The sequence below is a fragment of the Trichoderma reesei genome (genome assembly GCF_000167675.1).
Source record: "Trichoderma reesei QM6a unplaced genomic scaffold TRIREscaffold_3, whole genome shotgun sequence".
NCBI lineage: Eukaryota > Fungi > Ascomycota > Sordariomycetes > Hypocreales > Hypocreaceae > Trichoderma > Trichoderma reesei.
The window spans coordinates 1-23,969 of NW_006711150.1; the positions used below are offsets into that span (position 1 = coordinate 1).

The following is a 23,969-nucleotide window of genomic DNA, read 5'->3' on the forward strand; positions in this document are numbered from 1 at the left end:
AGAAGAAAAAAATTGTTAGGTTAAAAAAAAGGTGTGTTTAAAGCTTTTTTTTTTTTTATATTTTTAAGCTTATGTTTTTTTATTAATTAAAAAGCTTAATAATAAAGTTTTTTTTTTATTATATTTTTAAATAAAAGCTTAAAAATCCCTATTTTTTAAAGGAAATATAGCTATATAAAAAATATTATATAATTTTTATTGCTTGATAAACTACTTAAAGGCTATTTTTTATATATTTTTTAGCTTTTTTATTTTAAAATAAAAGGCAGTCTTATGTTATAAATATAAAATAATATACTTTTTTTTATAAAGGTAAAAATAAATTCTTATATAAGTAAAAAATAGCCTATATAAAAAAATATATAAAAAATCTAATAAAAAATAAGGTTTTTAAAGGCTATTTTTTATATATTTATAGGCTATTTTTATTTTACTTTAATTTTTATAAGTAAAAAGCCTTTTTTACTTTTTTTTTTCTTTAAGGCTTGCTTAAGTAAAAGGTAAGTGGGTAAAGTAGTAAGGGTAAATACACTAGTAGGGATACTAACTGGATTTTAAGCTAATTATTTACTTAAGTAAGCTATACCTTACCTCTTAAATAATATACCTTATCTTCTTCCTTAAATAAAAAGCTAACTAAACTAGATATAAAATAGTAAATTATATAAAAAAATCTATTAAAAAATTAGCTTTTTAATAGTACTACTTATAGCTTAATACACTTACTAATAGCCTAGTTATTTATAAGTAAAGATTCTTATACTACTACCTTTTAAGCTTAAGTACTGCAGGGGGAAAGGCATTAGTAAGAATACTAATTAAATTTTAAGCTAATTATTTAAGTAGGTCCTAAGCCCTACCCCTTATTAATACTATACTTAATTAAAGAGAAAATTATAAAAATACTATTTTTTATTTTTTAGCTTTTTTAAGCTAACTAAAAGAGGTATAGCTTAAATAAAAATATATAAAAATCCGCTTAGCTTTAATTATTCTAAAGGTATTATTTTTATTTATAAAAGCCTATATATAGTTAGTTTTTTATAAGCTTAAAAGTAAAATTAAATAAAAAAAAAAAAAAAATTTTACTAAGTTTTTCTTTTCTTTTTTAACCTTAAGTATAAAGCACTTATAAATAAAGTACTTTTAGTATAAAAGAAAGAGAAATTTCTTTTATAAGCTATTACTGCCTTTTTTAAAATAAAGCCTTAAAAAATTAAAACTTTAATTCTAGCTTTAATACTTACTTTAAAAATTAAAAAAAAATATATATATAATCCTTATAGCTTATAATATATAAGAAGATTTTTTTAATATTTTTAAAGCCTTTATTTAAGATATAGTAAAATAGTAAAAAAAAGTAAAAATTTAATTTAAGGTAAGAAGCTTATAAAAAAGTAAAAGATCTTATATATTAAAAATATATAAAATTCTAATTAAAAATAAGTATTTTAAAGCTATTTTTTTTATATTTTTAGCTATTTTATTTATTAATAAAAAGCTATATAATATATTATTTTACTATTATATTTATATATAAAGCTTAAAATACCTATTTATTAAAGAAATATAGTTATATAAAAAATATATATAATTTTAATACTTAATAAGCTACTTAAAGCTATTTTTTATATATTTTTAGCTATTTTATTTTATAATAAATAGCAGTCTTATATTATAAGTATAAAATAATATACTTTTTTTATAAAGTAAAAATAAATACTTATATAAGTAAAAATAGCTATATAAAAAATATATAAAAATCTAGTAAAAAATAAGCTATTTAAAGCTATTTTTTATATATTTATAGCTATTTTATTTTACTTTAATTTTTATAAGTAAAAAGCCTTTTTTACTTTTTTTCTTCTTTAAGGCTTACTTAAGTAAAAGGTAAGTAAGTAAAGTAATAAAGGTAAATACACTAGCAGAGATACTAACTGGATTTTAAGCTAATTATTTACTTAAGTAAGCTATACCTTACCTCTTAAGTAATATACCTTATCTTCTTCCTTAAATAAAAAGCTAATTAAACTAGATATAAAATAGTAAATTATATAAAAAAATCTATTAAAAAATTAGCTTTTTAATAGTACTACTTATAGCTTAATGCACTTACTAATAGCCTAGTTATTTATAAGTAAAGATTCTTATACTATTACCTTTTAAGCTTAAATACTGCAGGGGGAAAGGCATTAGCAGGGATACTAACTAGATTTTAAGCTAATTATTTAAGTAGGTCCTAAGCCCTACCCCTTATTAATACTATACTTAATTAAGGAGAAAATTATAAAAATACTATTTTTTATTTTTTAGCTTTTTTAAGCTAACTAAAAGAGGTATAGCTTAAATAAAAATATATAAAAATCCGCCTAGCTTTAACTATTTTAAAAGTATTATTTTTATTTATAAAAGCCTATATATAGTTAGTTTTTTATAAGCTTAAAAGTAAAATTAAATAAAAGAGAAAAAAAAGAATTTCACTAAGTTTTTCTCTTCTCTCTTAACCCTAGGTATAAAGCACCTGCAGATGTAGTCCTGGGGCTTGACGTAGCCTCTGTGCAGTGGATCCAGGTAAGATCGAAGAGCTGGGAGCTAAAGGGGCCGGATGGTTAAAAGACAACGCGTGCCGGTGTGGTCGATCGTATATCGTGTCCCTTGTTCACGCACAACGTCAATGTTGCCGGTGTGCAGAACGGCAGTAGGGATCTGGCTGAGAACGAAAGAAGTTTCCGTCTCATGCACGAACCGCGCCCATGATACATATAATGTCTATTAATAATCGGTTCTGTAGTCAGCATGTGCATATTCACAGAGGTTTGATAAGTGAAGATGGCCATGCAGCCTCACCTCATAACGCAGCATTGAGGGACTAATTACTTCTTTCTAAAACCGTTCTTTCCAAAACAATACCCCTTCCGGGTTCTGTGCTTGGTATTCTTCAACAGTCGAGGTATTAGGTAACAGAATGGACTCCTGGAGCCGCTGCCGGAGGTGTTCACATTCCTTTAGAAGATTTCCCACCAACTGGTCGATATTGGGAAACTCGGTACTGATGGCTAGTTCGACCAGATTCCCGCAACTGGCGGATGTGTTCGCAGAACCGGTGGATTTGACAACGTCCTTCCCGTTTGTCATTCCTTGTTGCGCCCTGATATCGTGTATAAGGACTGTGGAGACTGCGGTATATATCCTCTGAAGTTGCTCAGCCTTGCGCTGAACTTCGGTAAGAAGGTCGGGAATCTTGTTGAAAGCTCGTAGTCTCTTGACAAACTTCCTACCGCATGCCCCTGTCTTATCGGATGTAGTTGTCGCTCCATCAAGGTCAATATCCAGAACCTTTGCGCACTTCATGCATAATTGCGCAATGCTTTGTAGGATGTCGAGAATATTCACAAATTCTGACAAATGGTTTCTTATGACGTCCTCACCGATAGGATCTTGGAATACCGATAGCAGAAGTCTCAGGTTCGTGGTCAAGAGCTGAAGATCCTCGGCGGCATGGTCGAGCGAGTCGAGTCGCGTCTTGATCTCCGACCCCAACTTGATAAGGATTTGCAATGTTGAGATGATGTCGACTGACATGACTGAAATGTGGGAGAGGCCGCTGGATGCGGCGAGCTGTCAATTGAGACTGCGAAACGTTTGTAAGAGAAGCCTGATGAGTACGCCCTTGCCCAGAGCTTAAGTAGGAAGCAGAAACGCGAGAATGCCACGATCACACGCGAGACAACTCAAGTGACTGAGTGGCAATTGTCCAATTAGCCAGGAGGCGATGCTTCAGGTTACACCTGAACTCGCGTTGGTGACATGCTACAATTTTCTCGGAGGCATATCCCAGAATATATTTCAGCGCGTCCGTATATATCACTGCTCTTAGTCTTCCTGCAATGCGTCTATCCGACTCCGTGTCGTGCAGGCGATATTAGAAGATGTCAGAAACATGTGAACTAGATAAGTGAGAATAGAGCCCACCTCTTGTTCGAAGTGGTATCGACCGAGCAGCTGCAAGCATCCTCCGTATCGGTGGGTTCTACAGTACAAGAAACTCTCCGTCTTACTCGTGCGACTGTAACAAGATGTGGTGCAACTCCACGGAGCATTTTCCTTGAGGGGGCGCCCAACATTATTCGTCCGTTAGGAAGTGCCGTAGGTTTTGCCAACCAAAGATACCATACCAGGTACTGATACCTAAGGTACTGGTAGGGAGGAAGCGAGAAGAAACGTATCTTGACCCCACCTTTTGGCGACCTGTGCCTCTTCGTGGGAGGAGGCAGACGGGTTTATGTAATCGAAGCTCTGGCCGCCAAGGCTCGGACGTTGCATGCGTGATTCATTTCTCTTCCATTCTGATTCTATCAAATCGTGGCTACCTTAGGAAGCCCGTGTCCCTCAAAACATTCGGGGCCCTAGACGCCAGATTGCAAGATCACAGCAGCAGTCTATTCTTCGGCGTTCCTCTACGCCTTCTAATCTACCGCTTGGACAATGGAGAGCTGGCTCACAAAAGTTGGGGCGGTTGGCTTGAGCGACCTGGAGCTTACTGATTTTCCAGTTACCGGGCGCGGCGTGAAAACACTGCGGCGATTCAAGCAAGGAGAGATGATCCTCACCATTCCTTCTGATGTTCTTTGGAGCGTCGAGCACGCATATAGCGATCCCAATCTTGGTCCTGCTCTTCGCTCTGTGATGCCGCCGCTATCCGTCGAAGACATCTTGGCCACATACATCCTGTTTGTCCGGTCGCGCGAGTCAGGGTACGATGGCCTTCGAACTCATGTATCAGCATTGCCTGGTATTTATTCGTCAAGCATCTTTTTTTCGGAGGGAGAGCTGGAAGTTTGCGCTGGGACATCTTTGTACACCGTCACAAAACAACTTGAGCAACGGATCAAAGACGACTACCGGCAGTTGGCCGTCCGACTGTTTGCACAGCATCCGGACCTTTTCCCACTCCAGAAGTTCACCATCGAAGATGTACGTTTACTACGCCGAGCAACAGATCCTGTGGTTCGATACGACTGATCTTTCCTTGTGCATTCTGTCTCTAGTACAAATGGGCTCTCTGTACCGTATGGAGCCGTTCAATGGACTTCACGCTCCCCGATGGAAGTTCGATCCGGCTTTTGGCGCCCTTTGCGGATATGCTGAACCACTCATCGGAGGTCAAGCAATGCCACGCCTACGACGTCAAGTCTGGAGATTTATCAGTCTTTGCAGGGAAAGATTACGAAATCGGAGATCAGGTATGTTTAGCGTGTCGTCCATGAACAATAGTAGGTATGGTTGCTTACATAGAGATTGCTTTTCCCAGGTTTATATCTATTATGGGCCGATTCCAAATAACCGTCTCTTGCGTCTCTATGGCTTCGTTATTCCCGACAATCCTAACGACAGCTACGATCTGGTCCTAACGACACACCCCATGGCGCCGTTTTATGAGCAAAAGCAGAAGCTCTGGGTATCGGCCGGGCTCGATTCGACGACTACCGTCGCGCTCACGCTGACCGATCCGCTGCCGAAGAACATCCTTCGTTATCTTCGTATTCAGCGAGCGGACGTTTCGGGGCTTGCTGCCATAACGCTTCAGCAGATCGATGGTACGGATGAGAAGATCAGCGATTCAAATGAAATGGAAATTTTGCGGTTCCTGGAAGAGTCGATCAGTAGTCTTCTCAATTGCTTTGCGACTCCATTAGAAAGGCTAGAAAAGCAACTGGCAGAGGGCGTTTATCCTGTTGGAGGCAACGCGTGGGCGGCGGCGCACGTTAGTGTGGGCGAGCAGCGGGTGTTGAGATTAGCGAGAGCGAAAGCCAGGAATCTGCTAGCCGCAGTGGAGAGCGGAAGTGGAAGCAGATCCCCATCCGCGCCAGCGAGATGTGCAAACTGCGACAAGGGTTCCGTGCCCCTAATGTTATGTGGGAGGTGCAAGTCAGTCATGTATTGTGGACGGACATGTCAAGTCGCCCACTTCAAACAACACAAGGCGGCATGCCGAGGCACGGCTCAATAGTCTACATAATTGCTCATAAGCGGCTTACCTCTCGTAAAATAATGTCGGCCACTCGTCTCCAGGGGCAGTCTGATCCTGCCAGCCCACTCCTTTGCGCCAGATTGACGAAGACGCCGCCGCGCTGTTGTCTAGACGATGCTTCATCGCCGCCGCCCCTTGGGTCATGTAAGTGGTTTCCATTGGCGTTTCCTTTGGGTAGCTGAGTCCCCATGGTGATTCGTCCCTGTCCAGCACTACTTTGTCAGTGGCTTGCGTTGGTTACTATTAATTGTGGCTTTGAGTGAGGTGATAGTGTGTCGGTTGTTGTCAGTTTTGTCCGCGTGGCGTCTTCTTTCCTATGGCCGATGCGATGTGTCTTCCCGGACGCAGCCGGAATCTTGCAATTATTTCTTGCCAGCGTTGCTGTTTTACTGTGACTGGTTCTGGGCCGAGGCCTTGCTCTATCTGTCAGATTGTCATCGTGACCCTCTTCATAGCTTTCCTTTACCGCTCCCTTAGTGGATATTCTTCGAATTTTGAACGGGCTATGTGACACTTCGGATGGTCCATTAACAAGTGAATTGCCCAAGCGTGTGTCCTTGCAGAATCAACTCATTGTAGCGGACAGTCACCCATTCAGGGCAGTACCTTTTTATTCCGTTAATTGTTGAATCCTCTTCTTGGAGTAATATTGGGGTCTAACCCAGGTGGCAACCGTGGTAACCCGATAACACTGATGCCCAATCCGGTCAAGCTTAGACGACTTTCTTGAAGTCTACCTAAGTGATGTAGATCTGTTCGTGATAGCTAACCGCAAGCATGGGGCCAGCCGGAGCCAAAATTTCTTGACCTAATTCACATATACAAAACTCTTGAGTCCAGCCTGAGATCATCTCATTATTTGTGTGTGCCCGTGTGTTTCGGTCTCATACCCACTCCAAAACTGGCAGAAGTCCTGCCCTACAGTATCTGGTTAAGTTATGCGCTTCGTCGGGGCATGGAACAACTTCATTTAAGCTTGTTTGACAGAGTTAATCTCCGCCATTCACGGAAATTACGACTTCCTGACCAAGCTGTATCTCAACGAGTCGGACGTCATTGAAACCCCTAGCAGAGGGATGGCCGGATACTACAACCTCAACTATGCAAGGTTGAGGCAAGACAGATGAAGTGGCGTCCCTACTCCACCATCTACCATACATACGGGTGCCGAATAGCGACATACCCAGGATCCAAGCAGCAGCGTATTGCTATTTCGCCAATTGGCAGTGGATCGGCCGTCTCTTGAGCCGCGACCCGCCCCAAGCCGATAATCAGAGGGTAGCAACCGAAAGCGCGTCTCTGTTTGAGTCATTCCTCTTCACGTCATTACCCTCACATATGGTGGACTGTATAATCTAGTCTTTTTGATTGACACGGAGCTTGGTATTGCTCCATGGTACGAATGCCCCGGCGAAGTCAAATACAGCCTCTCGCGAGAAACTGTTGAGGATGAGCTGTATGATTATGGAGAGGACGGGGCCCAGGCCGAATGGCGCTGAGAGTGCGCTGCATGGTCTGTGTCGGATTATCTTCGAGGTTCTCAAGGATCGATTTCTCGAGCTTCAATTCATTTCCATCAATTATCGGTTGGTGGCGGATGTCTTTATTCTTCTTAAATATAGGTCCAGCTGGGATGAAAGAAATGCTGCAGGGTATCTATAGGGAGCATGGGTGGCCGGACGTGGCCAATATCGCAAAGTAGATTCTCTACACGCGGTGCAAAAGGCCCTGGAGGAACATTATCCTGGTACGGAGGATATGTAGCCTCGATGGAGAATAAGGCTCCTGACTGGACGCCAAGATGTCTCCCGTCCAGGTTACGTAGCATTGTGCATGGGGTAATAACGGGTGTGCGAAAATTTACAACGGTTCATCCATTACGATCAACCACGAAGGCCAAATGATTTCTCATTGATACGAGAGTACGGCGTGAGAACTTTGTTTGTGCTTGCTGCTTGAGACTGACCATGCTCTAACTTTGGCTCACAGACTTTCTTATAGAATCGAGCAAAAGCAACATGGAATCAGCAACTGCATCCGAATTCTGAGCAGTGGCTCCTTGGTCGCCGTGCAAGATACAGTCTTGCCCTCCAAGCTAGCTACTATCACAAGCGAGCCATAACAGTGTACCACTGTGTTGCTGCCGCAACACTTGGATGTCCCAGGACCCACGGGAGCCCTCTTGACTGACGTTCAGTAAAGATATAGCGATGTGCTACAAGAAAGCTGCAAGCCTACTGAATAAGATGTTTTTGGTCGGCCACAATGCCCTGCTGCTTTCATAATGTTTCTCCTTCGTCTAAATTAGGGGAGGAAAACACAACTACCACTAGATGGTCGTCGTCTACAATGGAAACCAGGCGACTTGTAATGCAATTGCCTGAGGGCTCGTGTAGATCACTGCTTGCCCCTCCCCGGTTGGAACCTCCGTGGCATAAAAGGTGGAAGATCCCTCAAAAACGAGGTGTGTGCCGTCCCAGCCAAAGCTGCTACCAGTAGAGATAGAAGAATCGCAGCTCAAAGAAAAGTCGCTCAAGACTGCGCACTTGCCCTTGCTAGTGTTCAACGCAAACATTCTGCCATCGGCGTCAGGCGTTGCAGTGTAGGTAGCGGGAGTACCGCCGTTCTCGCGATACCAAGTTCCGCGGCTGATGAGAAAGCCACCGCTCGTTGTGCCGGGAGTATCGATAAAGAAGTATCCCTTCCCAACAAGGACACCGGATGGTACGCTGGGACGAGTGGCTGTACTCGTGCTCGAAGATGTACGGGTGACCGTCTTGATGGTTGTTGTGGATGTAGGGGTGCTGTACTTGGGCAAATACTTGATACCGGTTTTTGGACACGTCGATGGAGCGCCAACAGGCTCAACGGGAACGAATGTGCCGCTCTGGACCGAGCCGCGGACGTTGTAGTGATACCATAACTCGTTGAGCTCACCATTTTTGGCGCAGTTTATAACGACGTTCTGGCCGTGATGCGCAGTAAGAGCATCTTGAATTTCGGCCAAAGTATACGTCATTGTGATCGACGGCAAGATGCCGGCGGCAGCAAGCCAATCATAGGATGGCAGGGTTTGGAACAAGGTGGTGGCCCGCCTGAAGAAGTCGACAGCCTCTTCAGTGGGCTCATAATTGGGATAGCACCGTGGCTCAAGGGTGCTGATACATGTGCCATGCTTCCCAAACTCGTGCTCCCAGAAGCTTTCGTCATTCCCTTGGTAGTCTTTCCAGTATATCTTCATGAAATCCAGCGTAGAGGGATCTGATTCCTGAAGAATGGCCGTGATGTTAGTGTACGCTCTAGAAGTGTCGCAGTTTTGCTCGTAGCTTCCGTCACAATTGTCGGGCCTAAACCAATGATTTAGCTGACGAGGACAGGAAAACTGATACGCGGTCATGTTACCAAAGGCCGTGGACGGTCCACGAGTTATTAGGGCCAGTAGACGGGTTGGTATCCCAAAATTGCGTAAGGAGGAGTTGGCCACCGGGGTAGACGAAGTGACACGTATCCGAAACAGCAGTGGTATTATGGCAGCTCAGCGGCATCAAACACGAACCTGAGCTGGCCATCGCTGAGCTGACAAGAGCCCCGCCGAGCAGCCATCGCTGAAGCGCCATCCTTATGAGCAAGGAAGGGAGTTATTTTCGAGGATGGAAATCTTGAGTGGATGTCTGATCTAGGTTCTTTATTGCCCAGAGCTGTCCCTTTTAATACTCTCGACATCTAAAAGTTTTTTCTCCTCAGCGGTCTAGCCCGCATTAGCAGCAGTTTCGTCAAAGCTTACGGCTGCATTTGCACACCGAGGTCGATGTGCCAAGAGCTGGGGTGCTGAGAGCTGGACAATGATTCTCCACTTCAGTGTTGTTATCGGTTTCGAGCTTCCACTTGAAGTTAGCAGGTGCGAGTCGCTATCTCTGTAGTTGAGGACGGGACCATTTGTACTTTGTTGTATGTAGCCTCTGCAGTGGTTGGTCCTGAATAATCTTTGAATACTCCGGCCGGCTGTGCATTTCCGTTCTCTACAGCGCAGCATCTGACTAGTTGTATCGAACCATTAGTCCGTATAGTATCGCATGCAATTGCTAGTCAATGGTAGCAGATCAGTCGAAGGCGTGAAGTCAATATACGATTGCATTGCCCGCCTTGTTATGACAAACGTACCGAGGAAGAGAAGACAGTGTATGCCTCTATGTATCAAATAAGGAGCCAGGAACCTCATTACCCGTATGCTATTATCGAGTGGCACTACATGATCTCCGAAAAATTTAAAAAAGAAATAAAAAATTGTCGTTAGGTTTTTACAGCAAGCTCTCTTGGGTTATCGGAGGCTGGCTGGTTGGAGCTTGTGCAGTCTCTTTGCTGATCGAGAAGATTAGCATGTTTCTTTCACAATGCAAAAGAAGTATTGCTAGGAAGGTTCGAAAGAACACTTACTCTTCTACACAGTCATTTCCTGGAGACTAACAGAGCTTTATGTAGTATATATGGAGACGTGAAGCTACTGCCGGGTGCATGGCTTGCCCATCACCGCACGAGTTCGAGCACGTTAATATTCCAATTACGACTCAAATCAATACCTTTGTCAATGGGAGCTCGTCTTGACATTAACGCATCCTTTCAAGTAATGCAATGCAGCAATGGAGGAACTTGTAGAGACCGAGGGAGGAATGGCGAAGGGCGGCCGGAGCTTGGAGTCCTGGTGGAGGCTGAAAGCTTCGAGTTTCAGCGTCTCCCAGAAGTTACCCAACCCAAGTGGCTACAACGACAATAAGTATTCTATACCTAGTAATATTGTTCGATGCTTGTATGGAGTAGATGCTGGAGTCTGGTGTAATATTAATGGCTTAGTTCATACTACATTTGACATTTCCAGCCCGAGAGCGCACCGAAGCCACATGCCGCATATTGACAAAGTGCTAGATTGTGTAAGGAGGGCATTCTCTATAGAGGAATCAGCGTTTGCATATACCTACTACGTCATTGCCCTAATGGACAGTAAGCTAGCCAGCTGCATTATGATAAGAGTAACGTGAGATAGGTAATAAGTCTTACAACACTTTCCCTTATAGCCACTAAACTACAACATCGTCCTGCAGTTCCTATATGATACGTATAACCCATTGATACATCCAAGTATCCAGAGGTGTATGGAAATATCAGATCAAGACCTCTCTCTTCTAAGAAACCTAGAACCAGACGCTGGTAGTATAATAAGCACACTGTGACTCGCTTAGGCCCTTAAGCTTAGGCCGGCTTGCTTACTATTAACCTCTCATAAACGCTACTGCAATGATTGGAAACTTCTTATAGTAGAATGAGGCAATAAGACGCATCTCAGGTCACATATAGTCTTATGTTTGAAACCCCTCACTACTGCCATTTATCTTGTGGAAATATCTATTATTTCAGTCTATACGTAATGAAGGCACTTTTCAGGATCTCTTCCCTAAGCTTGTATAAGCAGGTTTGTTGCCGTAACCATTCTGTCTCCTCGCCTAATACCTGTGAAGCACAGAATACGTTTATTCTATAAGAGACGTCTTACCTTCCATCGAGATTGAAAGCTTAAACCGTCTACAACGGATGCCCTCATCATGACCCGTCTAACTCGAACATCTGCCACATTAGTCTCGGGTAACAGGAGGAGTAACACGACCAGTGTAACACGTTAAGCATACAATTGAACGAGAATGGTGAGGACTGAGATAAAAGAATTCTGTTAAGGATCTAAAATTATAGTGCATACAAGGTAGATGTTAGTAGGTGGTTTCAGTTTTCCTTTCCTTTACGTTGGTATAGAGCAGCGTTCACCAAATGTTAGCAGAGTTCTATCTATGTCGTATCCATTCTGCCTTATATCTCTCAAGGGCGCCGAGCTCATCCTACGAAGCTCTCAGGCCATCGTAGGAAATACAGGATAGACACTGAATTCTAGGCTAGGTATGCGAGGCACGCGGATCTAGGGCAGACTGGGCATTGCATAGCTATGGTGTAGTAGAACTCCCGTCAACGGCTATTCTCACCTAGACTTTCCCCTTCGAACTGACAAGTTGTTATATTGCCTGTGTACCAAGCGCTAATGTGGACAGGATTAATGCCAGAGTTCATTAGCCTCAAGTAGAGCCTATTTCCTCGCCGGAAAGTCATCTCTCTTATTGCATTTCTGCCCTTCCCACTAACTCAGGGTGCAGCGCAACACTACACGCAACATATACACTTTATTAGCCGTGCAACAAGGCTATTCTACGAAAAATGCTACACTCCACATGTTAAAGGCGCATTCAACCAGCTTCTTTATTGGGTAATATACAGCCAGGCGGGGATGAAGCTCATTAGCCGCCACTCAAGGCTATACAATGTTGCCAACTCTCCGGGCTTTATCCTGTGCTCCCGAATACCACATCGTGATGATGCTTCAGCGCACGGAAGTCACAGACACCGCCTGTATAAAAGGGGGACTGTGACCCTGTATGAGGCGCAACATGGTCTCACAGCAGCTCACCTGAAGAGGCTTGTAAGATCACCCTCTGTGTATTGCACCATGATTGTCGGCATTCTCACCACGCTGGCTACGCTGGCCACACTCGCAGCTAGTGTGCCTCTAGAGGAGCGGCAAGCTTGCTCAAGCGTCTGGTAATTATGTGAACCCTCTCAAGAGACCCAAATACTGAGATATGTCAAGGGGCCAATGTGGTGGCCAGAATTGGTCGGGTCCGACTTGCTGTGCTTCCGGAAGCACATGCGTCTACTCCAACGACTATTACTCCCAGTGTCTTCCCGGCGCTGCAAGCTCAAGCTCGTCCACGCGCGCCGCGTCGACGACTTCTCGAGTATCCCCCACAACATCCCGGTCGAGCTCCGCGACGCCTCCACCTGGTTCTACTACTACCAGAGTACCTCCAGTCGGATCGGGAACCGCTACGTATTCAGGCAACCCTTTTGTTGGGGTCACTCCTTGGGCCAATGCATATTACGCCTCTGAAGTTAGCAGCCTCGCTATTCCTAGCTTGACTGGAGCCATGGCCACTGCTGCAGCAGCTGTCGCAAAGGTTCCCTCTTTTATGTGGCTGTAGGTCCTCCCGGAACCAAGGCAATCTGTTACTGAAGGCTCATCATTCACTGCAGAGATACTCTTGACAAGACCCCTCTCATGGAGCAAACCTTGGCCGACATCCGCACCGCCAACAAGAATGGCGGTAACTATGCCGGACAGTTTGTGGTGTATGACTTGCCGGATCGCGATTGCGCTGCCCTTGCCTCGAATGGCGAATACTCTATTGCCGATGGTGGCGTCGCCAAATATAAGAACTATATCGACACCATTCGTCAAATTGTCGTGGAATATTCCGATATCCGGACCCTCCTGGTTATTGGTATGAGTTTAAACACCTGCCTCCCCCCCCCCTTCCCTTCCTTTCCCGCCGGCATCTTGTCGTTGTGCTAACTATTGTTCCCTCTTCCAGAGCCTGACTCTCTTGCCAACCTGGTGACCAACCTCGGTACTCCAAAGTGTGCCAATGCTCAGTCAGCCTACCTTGAGTGCATCAACTACGCCGTCACACAGCTGAACCTTCCAAATGTTGCGATGTATTTGGACGCTGGCCATGCAGGATGGCTTGGCTGGCCGGCAAACCAAGACCCGGCCGCTCAGCTATTTGCAAATGTTTACAAGAATGCATCGTCTCCGAGAGCTCTTCGCGGATTGGCAACCAATGTCGCCAACTACAACGGGTGGAACATTACCAGCCCCCCATCGTACACGCAAGGCAACGCTGTCTACAACGAGAAGCTGTACATCCACGCTATTGGACCTCTTCTTGCCAATCACGGCTGGTCCAACGCCTTCTTCATCACTGATCAAGGTCGATCGGGAAAGCAGCCTACCGGACAGCAACAGTGGGGAGACTGGTGCAATGTGATCGGCACCGGATTTGGTATTCGCCCATCCGCAAACACTGGGGACTCGTTGCTGGATTCGTTTGTCTGGGTCAAGCCAGGCGGCGAGTGTGACGGCACCAGCGACAGCAGTGCGCCACGATTTGACTCCCACTGTGCGCTCCCAGATGCCTTGCAACCGGCGCCTCAAGCTGGTGCTTGGTTCCAAGCCTACTTTGTGCAGCTTCTCACAAACGCAAACCCATCGTTCCTGTAAGGCTTTCGTGACCGGGCTTCAAACAATGATGTGCGATGGTGTGGTTCCCGGTTGGCGGAGTCTTTGTCTACTTTGGTTGTCTGTCGCAGGTCGGTAGACCGCAAATGAGCAACTGATGGATTGTTGCCAGCGATACTATAATTCACATGGATGGTCTTTGTCGATCAGTAGCTAGTGAGAGAGAGAGAACATCTATCCACAATGTCGAGTGTCTATTAGACATACTCCGAGAATAAAGTCAACTGTGTCTGTGATCTAAAGATCGATTCGGCAGTCGAGTAGCGTATAACAACTCCGAGTACCAGCAAAAGCACGTCGTGACAGGAGCAGGGCTTTGCCAACTGCGCAACCTTGCTTGAATGAGGATACACGGGGTGCAACATGGCTGTACTGATCCATCGCAACCAAAATTTCTGTTTATAGATCAAGCTGGTAGATTCCAATTACTCCACCTCTTGCGCTTCTCCATGACATGTAAGTGCACGTGGAAACCATACCCAAATTGCCTACAGCTGCGGAGCATGAGCCTATGGCGATCAGTCTGGTCATGTTAACCAGCCTGTGCTCTGACGTTAATGCAGAATAGAAAGCCGCGGTTGCAATGCAAATGATGATGCCTTTGCAGAAATGGCTTGCTCGCTGACTGATACCAGTAACAACTTTGCTTGGCCGTCTAGCGCTGTTGATTGTATTCATCACAACCTCGTCTCCCTCCTTTGGGTTGAGCTCTTTGGATGGCTTTCCAAACGTTAATAGCGCGTTTTTCTCCACAAAGTATTCGTATGGACGCGCTTTTGCGTGTATTGCGTGAGCTACCAGCAGCCCAATTGGCGAAGTCTTGAGCCGCATCGCATAGAATAATTGATTGCGCATTTGATGCGATTTTTGAGCGGCTGTTTCAGGCGACATTTCGCCCGCCCTTATTTGCTCCATTATATCATCGACGGCATGTCCAATAGCCCGGTGATAGTCTTGTCGAATATGGCTGTCGTGGATAACCCATCGGCAGCAGATGATAATGATTCCGCAGCACAAGCTCGTATGTGGGTAGCAGAAGAACTGAGCGAGATCTTCGAGGGCGTAACTCTGCATATCCGATTGGCCTGCTGCCACATGTCATTTGCTTCGGTTTCTTTTCTGTTGAGTTCTTGTATTTGGGTGAAAGTAACATGGTGTATGACGAGAGACATTGGTGGTAAGAAAAAATTTCACCTCCTCTTAGTGCAGGACTGACTCTCAAAATCTATATGCAAATGTGTCGTGTAACACCCTTCGCATGAGCGCTGACCGTACCCTACCATTTCGCCCCACTCATGATAGCAGAAGAGACATATTAATTCGGCAATGCTACGAAAGTCTGCAGGTATGCTTAAATAAACGCTTGCCACAGAAGCCGACAGTTTATTGTTACTACTTACTATACTGTATTATTGTTGCTCACATAAGGCGGTGAACCATTGGTTCACCACGACGCCTGACGAGGTAAATTACTCTCTCGTAGGGCTGCCAAGGTAGGTCCCAACCCCGTATCCTCGGTCGAGGGTGCGAGGTTCTTTGGTCCTTCCCTCTTTGGTAAAGCCCAGTAGCGTGTTTGAATCAGTTCACAATCTCTCCTAAACACAGTCCGACACTAGGTAGGTACGTTGTAATAGCAACTCAAACATGTAATTCGTTCAAGGCAGGAACATTTTATAAACTTCCCTGCGTATTTAATCAATAAAGATCCTAGTCCAATCGTATACTACCTACCTACCTAGCTAAGGTAGGTAGGTAGTTCGTGGGAACCTGGTCGCTAATTCACGCAACCCACTTTGCGCTCTTCGCCTGGCCGTCGTTGAAGGTAAAGCAGTTGTACCCATCACCTAACTCAACCGACACACCGTTGATCTGCTCAAGGCAGTTTTCGTCACTGTAGAATTCCACAGGTTGTTCCACGTTGTCGAATTGGATCCCCCTATATTGGGCACTGGCAAACGCGGTCGTGGACCTGGTACAGTCGCCTGGCTGAACAGTAGTAGTTTCGACTACGACGCCGCCAGCACACCTTCCGCCGGTATAGGAATTGAAGAGTACGGGGTTCTGTGCGAAGACAGCCGGGCAGGCGGAAAGGATATAGAAGAGCTGTCCAGTCACGTTAGCTAGTGAAGTAACGTAATGGAAGGAAAGAGAAAAGGGGAGCAGGGAGGAAACTCGTCATTTACTCACAACTTTGTGCATCTTGACAAAAGACTTCTGATATGGCAACCTATAATTCAACAACATGCAGCGTAGTAAAGAATAGGTGATCTTCTTGATTCAGTTGCTTGAGGGCAGGGAGAATGAAGTTCCTTGGAACGATTTATATACCCTTCGCAGCAAGAGAGTCGGCTTAAAGAAAGGAGACTGAAAGTGTTTACGGGACGAATATCTATCCGATTAGCGTAGTATCGTCTCTACAAGGCGGGGCGTAAATTATGTTCCAAGGCCGGACAACGTGAACAACAAATGGAAATTCCAGACGTTTGAGGAGAATCAAGCTCACTTGCTCGTGGATACCAGTGGTTATGAGCGCCACCGCTCAACATTGCCGCCAATCGGATAAAAAAAAGCCTCTAGAAGAGGAGACCAGCAGTTGTTTTAGGCAAAACAATTGTACAGAGATCGGTTGTCGTTTGCGAGATAGGTAGGTATTTACGGAGTAACACTAAATCAAAGATACAAAGTTTTCTGCGATTATTAATTCTGCGACGGTTGGCGCCATGTGGTCTTCCAGGGTGAGCAAACGTTACTCTTGCTATTGACTATTGCAACGACGCCGCTCGGCTGCGACACAACAAAGAGACATAAGGCCCTGGGGAGGAACGATGTGATCGTCAGATCCTTCGTAGTGAAGATGGCGCTACTTATGACTGCATCAAGCACACTGTACCGAACGCGTTACAAAGGATCCTTTACTGACCTTCATACCAAGTTTCCAATTTGTTACTTGCTAAGGTCGTGATAATATTCATGGTCTCCTAGAGGATTGTTACAGATATTAACAGCTTGAATAGTGTCGAGCTTATAACCTGCAAGGTACAGCCAAGTTGCCCAGCACCAGGATGTTACCTCGCTTAAGTTAGGCAATAGTTTGCGAGCCTAATGTCGACAAAGTATGGCGCAAGCTGAGTACTGCCTTGGGTGAATCCTCGCTCAATGGTAACTTTGCAAGCTCATATGCTTTCCAAAGCTTGTGATACGTGCGGTTATAAGCTGGCACTGACGTGTTTCGAGGCCAGATGCTTGCGAAATCATCAAGTGTATTGTGGAAAGGTCTCAGGATGAGGTCCTAGAATACGCGAGGCAAATTTGTCTGATCGTCTTTCAATAACCTCATAGTCGAGTCACAAATGTTGGAGGTCTGGTTCAAGCCGAGCCAAGCAATAGCTTGGTCGGGCGCGTCACAGCATCAGGAATGCTAACGCTTGCACATCTCGCGGACTTTATTATGCCTGGACGCAAATATTGATACCAGAATCAAGCCACACCCTGTGAAGCGTAACTTGTTTTTCTCTGCTTTCTTAAAAAGCTGCGTATATCATTGCTAGAGCGCCCGTGAACAACGGAACTCATTGTCTCTTTATCTTCTTACTCCAAAATATACCAGCTAATAAAAGGGCATACCATAGCATGTAACTCATTCAAGTAAAACAAATTTTAAACCCAGCGTCCCAGAATCATCCGTATACAGTGAACCTATGTCATAGCGAGATTAGATTCCAGTATACTGAGTTTATCTGTCGTAGGGCTACTTACTTACTGAGCAACAGGACTCTACGTGGAAGCGTATTGTTGCAGGAGAGTTGATGAAACACAAGAAAGTATGGATCCTCGGCTCAACTGCACGACGCGATGACTCTTGATTAGATTGAGTGTACCTTGACAAATGCAGAGTCCCAGTTGAATGAACTTCTCATGAAAGATTGCAGTAACATTCTAAAGAAATATCTTCAGGTGCTCAACAAGAGCTAAGATGGCCATTGCCTGCCCATAAGGCATGGGCGTAATGGGAATCTTCTTATAAAACTCCAAATCCGATCCCATGCCTGTTCCGAATGACGTGTTTAGTAATTCGCCTTTGGGATTGATGTTGTCCAAAACACCTTGTATCGCCTTGAACGCAATATCTTGGTACTCTTTTGGCAGGTAGTGCTTGCGTTGACCCTTGAGCAAGCCAAAGGCAAAGCCAGCCGTTGCACTGGCTTCCACGTAGGAACCTTCCTCTTCCGGCACATCCAATAGAGTCCGCCAAAGCCCACACGGTGACTGGAGAGCCTTCAAGGCTTCACACTGGGCTCCCAAGGTAGATTTGAGATGAACGCAAAACGGATCATCGGGAGCCAGATTCAATAGCTCAATAATCTCTGGAATCACGATGGTGAGCCAGCTATTTCCACGTGCCCATCTTGCAGAGGCAAAGTTGTGGCCACCGTCTTTGAAACACCAGCCATGGAAGAAGAGGCCCGTCCTGGAGTCAAACAGATACTGTATATGCAGCAGAAATTGGTACTTCGCTTCGTTGACGTAGTGAGGCCGATCCAGAACGAGACCAATCTTGGCCAGGGGCAGCACAGTCATCATAAGCGTGTCATCCCACAACTGTTGATCGTTCTCCTCCAAGTATGTAATGTGCTGCATGCCTCCGTATTTTGTTCGCTCCAAGTCGTGGTATGCCCACTCCGCCCAGCTATCAAGCCAGTGGAGGTACGTCGGATTCCTGGTTTTCTCATACACAAAGGCCAAAGTGAGCATGGCTGCCATGGTGTTGATGTTTTTTGTCGTGCCACCCGCGGCAAAGCGGTTTTTGAACCAATCTTCTATGATCTGGAGATATTTGGCATCACCAGTCGTTTGGTAGTAGTGCCATATTCCATAGAGCCCAACGCCATGCGTCCACTCCCAGTCATTCCATCCTTTAGTGTCTATCACGCGGCCGTCCGCGAGAGTCATGAGAAACTCCCCCGTCTCATCCCTGATGTTGACGAGTCCATCGATGAGAAGCTGGATCTTGGAGTGTATCTCCCTTGAATCGAATCCATGAGCGGTGAGCGGCATAGTTATTAGCCTATTGCGAGAGGTTTAGCCGGGGAAGCCGGAGATGTCAATGAATTCAAGGAGATCCTTTCGGACTAATGTTAACAAGGTGTTGCCAGCCCAGGCCATGCACTGGCACTTTATGTAAGTTGCTGGAAGATTGGCATATTGGAGCGCGACCTTGGCTCGGAAGAGATCGCCCGTCGGTGAAGCCCCAGTATCTGCGGATTGCCACGCTCGGCTCGGCTCATTTCGAAGCGAGGATGACCCACGGGGATCTTGGGGGACATGGAATGCTGCCCATAGCTTGCTTCTAGCTGAAAGTTGCCCCGCAGACGCCACGGGAAGGCCTTCGCAGTACAATACAAGTAGGTATGTAACTTGAGAGCGCGACCCAAGCTATCAGACGGCCCCTTGGCGTTCCATCTCTTGGAGGATTCCGCTAGTACGCCACCCCCTTCGGGCTCGGTGTAAATCAACGCGAGTGCTGAAAGCAGCTTCGTCTGCACCAGCGTAACACATCTTAATCTAGTTCCCACGCGGGAAACTTGGGGAAGTCTGCTAGTTCTGGGGTGACCCCAGATTCTCTTCCCAATCTGCGGGGTGAGGCTCTTGGCATCTGTCGGCATGCCGCAGTATTGCTGGAATCTACAATGAGATAAAACGATAGCTTTCCCTGCGCCTGCAATCAGCAACACACGGACACGAGCCTTGCAGTCTCTGACCAAATCACCACAACGTCTGAGCAGAGAGTAGCGACGATTGCACCTTCTTGCTGAGATGTCACCGCCAAAGCCGAGCCCAAGCGTGAATGAGATTGAGGACAATGTTGAGGCGGTATTGTCTCATGAAATCGACAAGGATCACACTGACTACAGGCGAGTGGACAAGGAGCTCGCTCAATACATATCGGAGGCCAGAATCACCATCAGCCCGGAGACGAACAATGAATTGCGCCGCAAGATCGACCGGCGTATCCTCACGGTCATGATCTCAACGTACTTCCTACAGGCTATTGATAAGGGGACAATGTCCTTTGCTTCAATAATGGGTATAAAGTCTGACACCCATCTGGTTGGGCAAGACGTGAGTTGCTGCACAAGCCGGACTTCTCAATACAGTCATTCGCTAACCAAGTCTGTTGATCTAGTATAATTGGTTGACAACATGCGTATTCATCACCATCCTCGTCGTTGAATACCCACAGAACTACATCATTGCGAGAGTCCCGATTGCAAAATATCTCAGCTTCAACATCATGGCTTGGGGCACAGTGTTGGCCTGCACTGCCGCATGTACCAACTTTACCGGCCTTGTTGTTGTGCGGACGCTGCTCGGTCTCTTTGAGTCGGTGTGTCAACCATCATTTGTTGTCTTATCTGCGATGTGGTACAGAAGAGAGGAGCAAGCTGCGCGAGTGGCCTATTGGTATGATTCCATCAATGGTAGCGCTGTATGCGATAGCTGGCTAACCACCTTGATGGTAGGTACATGATGAATGGCGCTCAACAAATCGTCGGCGGCCTTCTGGCTTACTGCTTCAGCCTAATAACCACAGGGCCTTTACAGTCATGGAAGTGGCTGTTTCTCGCTTACGGAGTCGTCTCTGTCGTCTTTGGTCTCTTCGTTGGGTGGTGGATGCCGGACTCGCCGATGCGGGCCAAATGCTTCACTGAAGAGGAGAAGCGCCTCATGATCGAAAGAGTTCGCGACAACCAGACGGGCATTCAAAACCGAGAATGGAAGAAGAGCCAATTCATCGAAGCGCTCAAGGACCCTCAGATTTGGGGATATTGCTTGGTCCAGCTGTGCACTACTCTGCCTACCTCCGGGCTCGGCGCGTTCCAGGGTATCATTATCTCAAGCATGGGATTCACTGTTCTGCAGACTCAGCTCCTGGCCATGGTCCTGGGTTTTTACATCATCATCGTGCTCCTGGGTTCAACCTGGTTGGTGAAGCGAACAAATCAGAATCTCTACATCATGACCGTGTTCATTATCCCGTAAGTCGCCTCATAGCTCATAAATCACTATCGGCGTTTGGACAACTAACTGAGCCTCAAAACAGATCATTCATTGGTACGATTTGCCTCATGACAGTTCCCCTCGACACCAGAAGCCAGAAGATTGGTCTCGTTGTATGCTATAATATTACCATGTCGTTCTGGGCGGCTCAGACGTTGGCACTGTCGATGCTGTCGCGGAATGTTGCCGGACAAACCAAGAAGAGTGCAGCTGTAGCCCTCAACTTCATCTCATGGGCAACTGGCAACGCGATTGGTAAGTTCTGGAACAAGGAATTAAATTTGGTTACTGAGCAAATTGCTAACACTTAACAGGCCCCCAGGTCTTCCTGTCTTGGGATGCACCTCGATATTTCATTGCCTTTGCTACCCATCTTGGGTGCTATAGCTTGCTTGTAATTGTGCTTCTTGCCTTACGACTCTACCTTTCAAGGGAGAATAGAAGGCGAGATAACCTAGCTGCTTCTGGGGTGCGCGAGGCTCGAGATGAGCGACTGGTACACGCTTGGGAGGATTTGACGGATCAGGAGAATCCCAACTTCCGCTATGTTCTCTAGAGTAACCCGGATTATTAGCAATGTCGAAGACTGGATAATGAAGCCATAGTTCACATGAATGGAAGGCATGCAAATGTATTGCGATCTGTCATTGGTACAGTTGGTCATCTCTCCAACAAGGAACACTACCACTCTGATTGTTCTAGCGTAACAACAACGGCCTCTGTAGATGGAATTGTGAGCTTGGCTGAGCCTCTTCTGATGCGCAATATCTCGTGACGTGGTCGACCTGACTGCGCGAGCCGCCCATGGGTGTAGTTCCAGCTGAGCCCACCCCATGAAATATTCGAGTTCGCACTGGCTCCCTCTCCAAGGAGTCTCTGAATTGTAGCGGATCTAACGCCGGGTGGGAAATTGAGTATCACCTGTTGGGCTGGTCGAGGGTAACGAGTTGTAGAATTCCACTCGTCGAGGTTGATGAGTACGTATTTACGCAACTTGGTCGACTCGTAGACGCCATAAGCGGAAAACTTCCAGTGTTTGGTTCCAAGTTCGACGGGGAGGATCTGAACATCGGGGTCGTGACCAATCACGTCTGCCACGACAATCTGACCGTAAAGCGGCGGCCGGACATAGGGCTGCATGCTCCCAGTAGGCACAGGAACCCAGCCTGTGTATCCAAAGGTTGTTCCTTGGATGAGGTTGAAGCGGGTGATGTTCTGCCGCTCCTATTAATACATGCGAGAAGGTGTGAAGAGCATTGGGAAGACTTACGATAGACATGCCATACATCAAGTAGTCAATGAGCCAAAGCGAACTACCAAAAACTCCCTCAACTTGACTCATGAGGATATTAGTGTAGTCACTATTTGTCTCTCCCAGTAGAAAGGTGATGTTAGGGTAGTTCACTCTCAGGTAGTCATTTGCAGGGGAATAAATGCTGAGATTAGCCACAACAGCAGTGTGGTTCATGAAAGTCTCTGCTACATGTTAGAGCACGGACAAAGGTGAGGGAAACAGAGAACTGACCTTGGAGTCGGACCCAGGCCTGGTTACCAGCTGCATAGCTGTTCCTGTGTCAGTATAAGTCATTCAGGGCGTTTGTTTACACTTACTGATGGAGGGATACTGATTTCACATGATTGCTCAAATCAATGCCTCCGTCGAACGCGTTGGGCCTTTTCTCAGATTAACTTCCAGATCGTCCAATCGTATTGTGAGTGGTGTTACTCACGTGGTGAAACTTTTCAGCTCCGCATTTGCAAAGACAAGGGCTTGGAAGAATCTTTGCTCATCTAAACCGTAGCGATTACCTTTGAGAACGTGTTTCGAAATTGCATCGGCATACGTATTCCACTCCTGAATGTAGTCGTGAACGTCGTATCCGCATGGCCGAACTGCACACGGGTAGAGATCAACCTCGTTCCCGATCTCGAAAGCTACGAGGCTGCTCTTGAGTGTGCTCATTACCTTTTTGCATACCTTCAAGGTGTTTTCAAGGCCCCAGGTAGCATTATTGGCCAGGTTGGCCTGGAAGTTCCACAATGAACCTGGGAAGTTGTTGAAGGCCTCAAAGTAGACGGGACCAACATGCACCGCGGATGGGATACCATTCGCCCCAGATTCAACTAAGATCGACTCTTTCTGCGATTCGTTGTAGTATGTGCGATCTCTTGAGGTGTGAGTTAGCATTGCGAACCATCCTCGGGCCGTTCCCATTCCCTAGAACTTGAGCTTACGCAGAAGTGCCTCCTACACGGATGTATGGGTGCTTCCCAGTCTTTCTATATAAGAGGTCCAAGATATCGCGGGAGAACAAGTTAGGGTAACTGTTGTTTCCTACGAGACTTAGCTTCGTGGCAAATCGTCAACTGGCCAGGTAGCAGCCTACCTGCGAAATCTGCAAGCCAATGGGCAGGGAACGAGAAAGAGGCGAAAGCATGGTCCACGATTTGAGATGCCCCATGGGGGACAAGGCCGGGCGCGGCAACTTTGAGCAAGGGCTCAGACGACGATACTACCCGCCGGGCGAGACAGAGCCCCGCCAGTAGAACAGCTTCTCGCAGCATTTGAAGAAGATAACTTTACAGGAGGTTACGAAGTAGCCAGCCCTCGGTGGACCTGATTGTCGGCTTCAAGGTTCGAGAGCTCACATCTTATATAAACAGCAACTCACCTAGCAAAGACTTTTGCAACTGTTATGCCAATTAAGA

The 23,969-nt window shown here is 46.0% G+C and overlaps 8 protein-coding genes across 8 annotated transcripts; 3 read left to right on the forward strand and 5 right to left on the reverse strand.

Annotated features, from left to right (window-relative positions):
* Positions 1–1,490: 1,490 nt before the first annotated feature.
* On the reverse strand, positions 1,491–3,582 carry TRIREDRAFT_104046 (uncharacterized protein; the record flags this gene model as incomplete). The annotated part of the gene is made up of 8 exons (XM_006962751.1): positions 1,491–1,501; positions 1,604–1,621; positions 1,724–1,741; positions 1,982–2,031; positions 2,117–2,123; positions 2,160–2,175; positions 2,668–2,769; positions 2,911–3,582. The coding sequence occupies 8 exons, from the start codon at positions 3,580–3,582 to the stop codon at positions 1,491–1,493; spliced, it is 894 nt and encodes a 297-aa protein (XP_006962813.1).
* A 903-nt stretch (positions 3,583–4,485) lies between these two features.
* Positions 4,486–6,010, forward strand: TRIREDRAFT_56354 (N-methyltransferase; the record flags this gene model as incomplete). Its single annotated transcript, XM_006962517.1, has 3 exons — positions 4,486–5,004; positions 5,049–5,243; positions 5,312–6,010. The coding sequence occupies 3 exons, from the start codon at positions 4,486–4,488 to the stop codon at positions 6,008–6,010; spliced, it is 1,413 nt and encodes a 470-aa protein (XP_006962579.1).
* A 2,418-nt stretch (positions 6,011–8,428) lies between these two features.
* TRIREDRAFT_2489 (uncharacterized protein) lies at positions 8,429–9,576 on the reverse strand (the record flags this gene model as incomplete). Its single annotated transcript, XM_006962410.1, has 3 exons — positions 8,429–8,456; positions 8,842–9,378; positions 9,434–9,576. The coding sequence occupies 3 exons, from the start codon at positions 9,574–9,576 to the stop codon at positions 8,429–8,431; spliced, it is 708 nt and encodes a 235-aa protein (XP_006962472.1).
* Positions 9,577–12,520: 2,944 nt separating this feature from the next.
* On the forward strand, positions 12,521–14,440 carry TRIREDRAFT_72567 (glycoside hydrolase family 6). The gene is made up of 4 exons (XM_006962518.1): positions 12,521–12,664; positions 12,714–13,100; positions 13,157–13,404; positions 13,495–14,440. The coding sequence occupies exons 1-4, from the start codon at positions 12,573–12,575 to the stop codon at positions 14,181–14,183; spliced, it is 1,416 nt and encodes a 471-aa protein (XP_006962580.1). The 5' UTR covers positions 12,521–12,572; the 3' UTR covers positions 14,184–14,440.
* A 1,540-nt stretch (positions 14,441–15,980) lies between these two features.
* On the reverse strand, positions 15,981–16,400 carry TRIREDRAFT_104050 (uncharacterized protein; the record flags this gene model as incomplete). Its single annotated transcript, XM_006962752.1, has 2 exons — positions 15,981–16,304; positions 16,389–16,400. 2 exons carry the CDS (start codon positions 16,398–16,400, stop codon positions 15,981–15,983), a joined length of 336 nt encoding a protein of 111 aa, XP_006962814.1.
* Positions 16,401–18,137: 1,737 nt separating this feature from the next.
* On the reverse strand, positions 18,138–19,256 carry TRIREDRAFT_57179 (uncharacterized protein; the record flags this gene model as incomplete). Its single annotated transcript, XM_006962753.1, has 1 exon — positions 18,138–19,256. The coding sequence occupies one exon, from the start codon at positions 19,254–19,256 to the stop codon at positions 18,138–18,140; it is 1,119 nt and encodes a 372-aa protein (XP_006962815.1).
* A 759-nt stretch (positions 19,257–20,015) lies between these two features.
* TRIREDRAFT_56289 (uncharacterized protein) lies at positions 20,016–21,816 on the forward strand (the record flags this gene model as incomplete). The annotated part of the gene is made up of 5 exons (XM_006962519.1): positions 20,016–20,321; positions 20,386–20,663; positions 20,723–21,238; positions 21,304–21,515; positions 21,575–21,816. The coding sequence occupies 5 exons, from the start codon at positions 20,016–20,018 to the stop codon at positions 21,814–21,816; spliced, it is 1,554 nt and encodes a 517-aa protein (XP_006962581.1).
* Positions 21,817–21,941: 125 nt separating this feature from the next.
* TRIREDRAFT_72568 (uncharacterized protein) lies at positions 21,942–23,722 on the reverse strand (the record flags this gene model as incomplete). The annotated part of the gene is made up of 6 exons (XM_006962754.1): positions 21,942–22,484; positions 22,531–22,736; positions 22,786–22,823; positions 22,991–23,428; positions 23,496–23,608; positions 23,648–23,722. 6 exons carry the CDS (start codon positions 23,720–23,722, stop codon positions 21,942–21,944), a joined length of 1,413 nt encoding a protein of 470 aa, XP_006962816.1.
* Positions 23,723–23,969: the final 247 nt, after the last annotated feature.

What these genes read in the sequence shown, in the direction of transcription:
- TRIREDRAFT_72567 (XM_006962518.1), top strand. Translation starts at nt 12,573, where the DNA reads ATGATTGTCGGCATTCTCACCACGCTGGCTACGCTGGCCACACTCGCA. An exon ending in GTTCCCTCTTTTATGTGGCT is followed by an intron (nt 13,101 to 13,156) that starts GTAGGTCCTCCC and finishes CATTCACTGCAG; the next exon opens with AGATACTCTTGACAAGACCC. An exon ending in CCGGACCCTCCTGGTTATTG is followed by an intron (nt 13,405 to 13,494) that starts GTATGAGTTTAA and finishes TCCCTCTTCCAG; the next exon opens with AGCCTGACTCTCTTGCCAAC.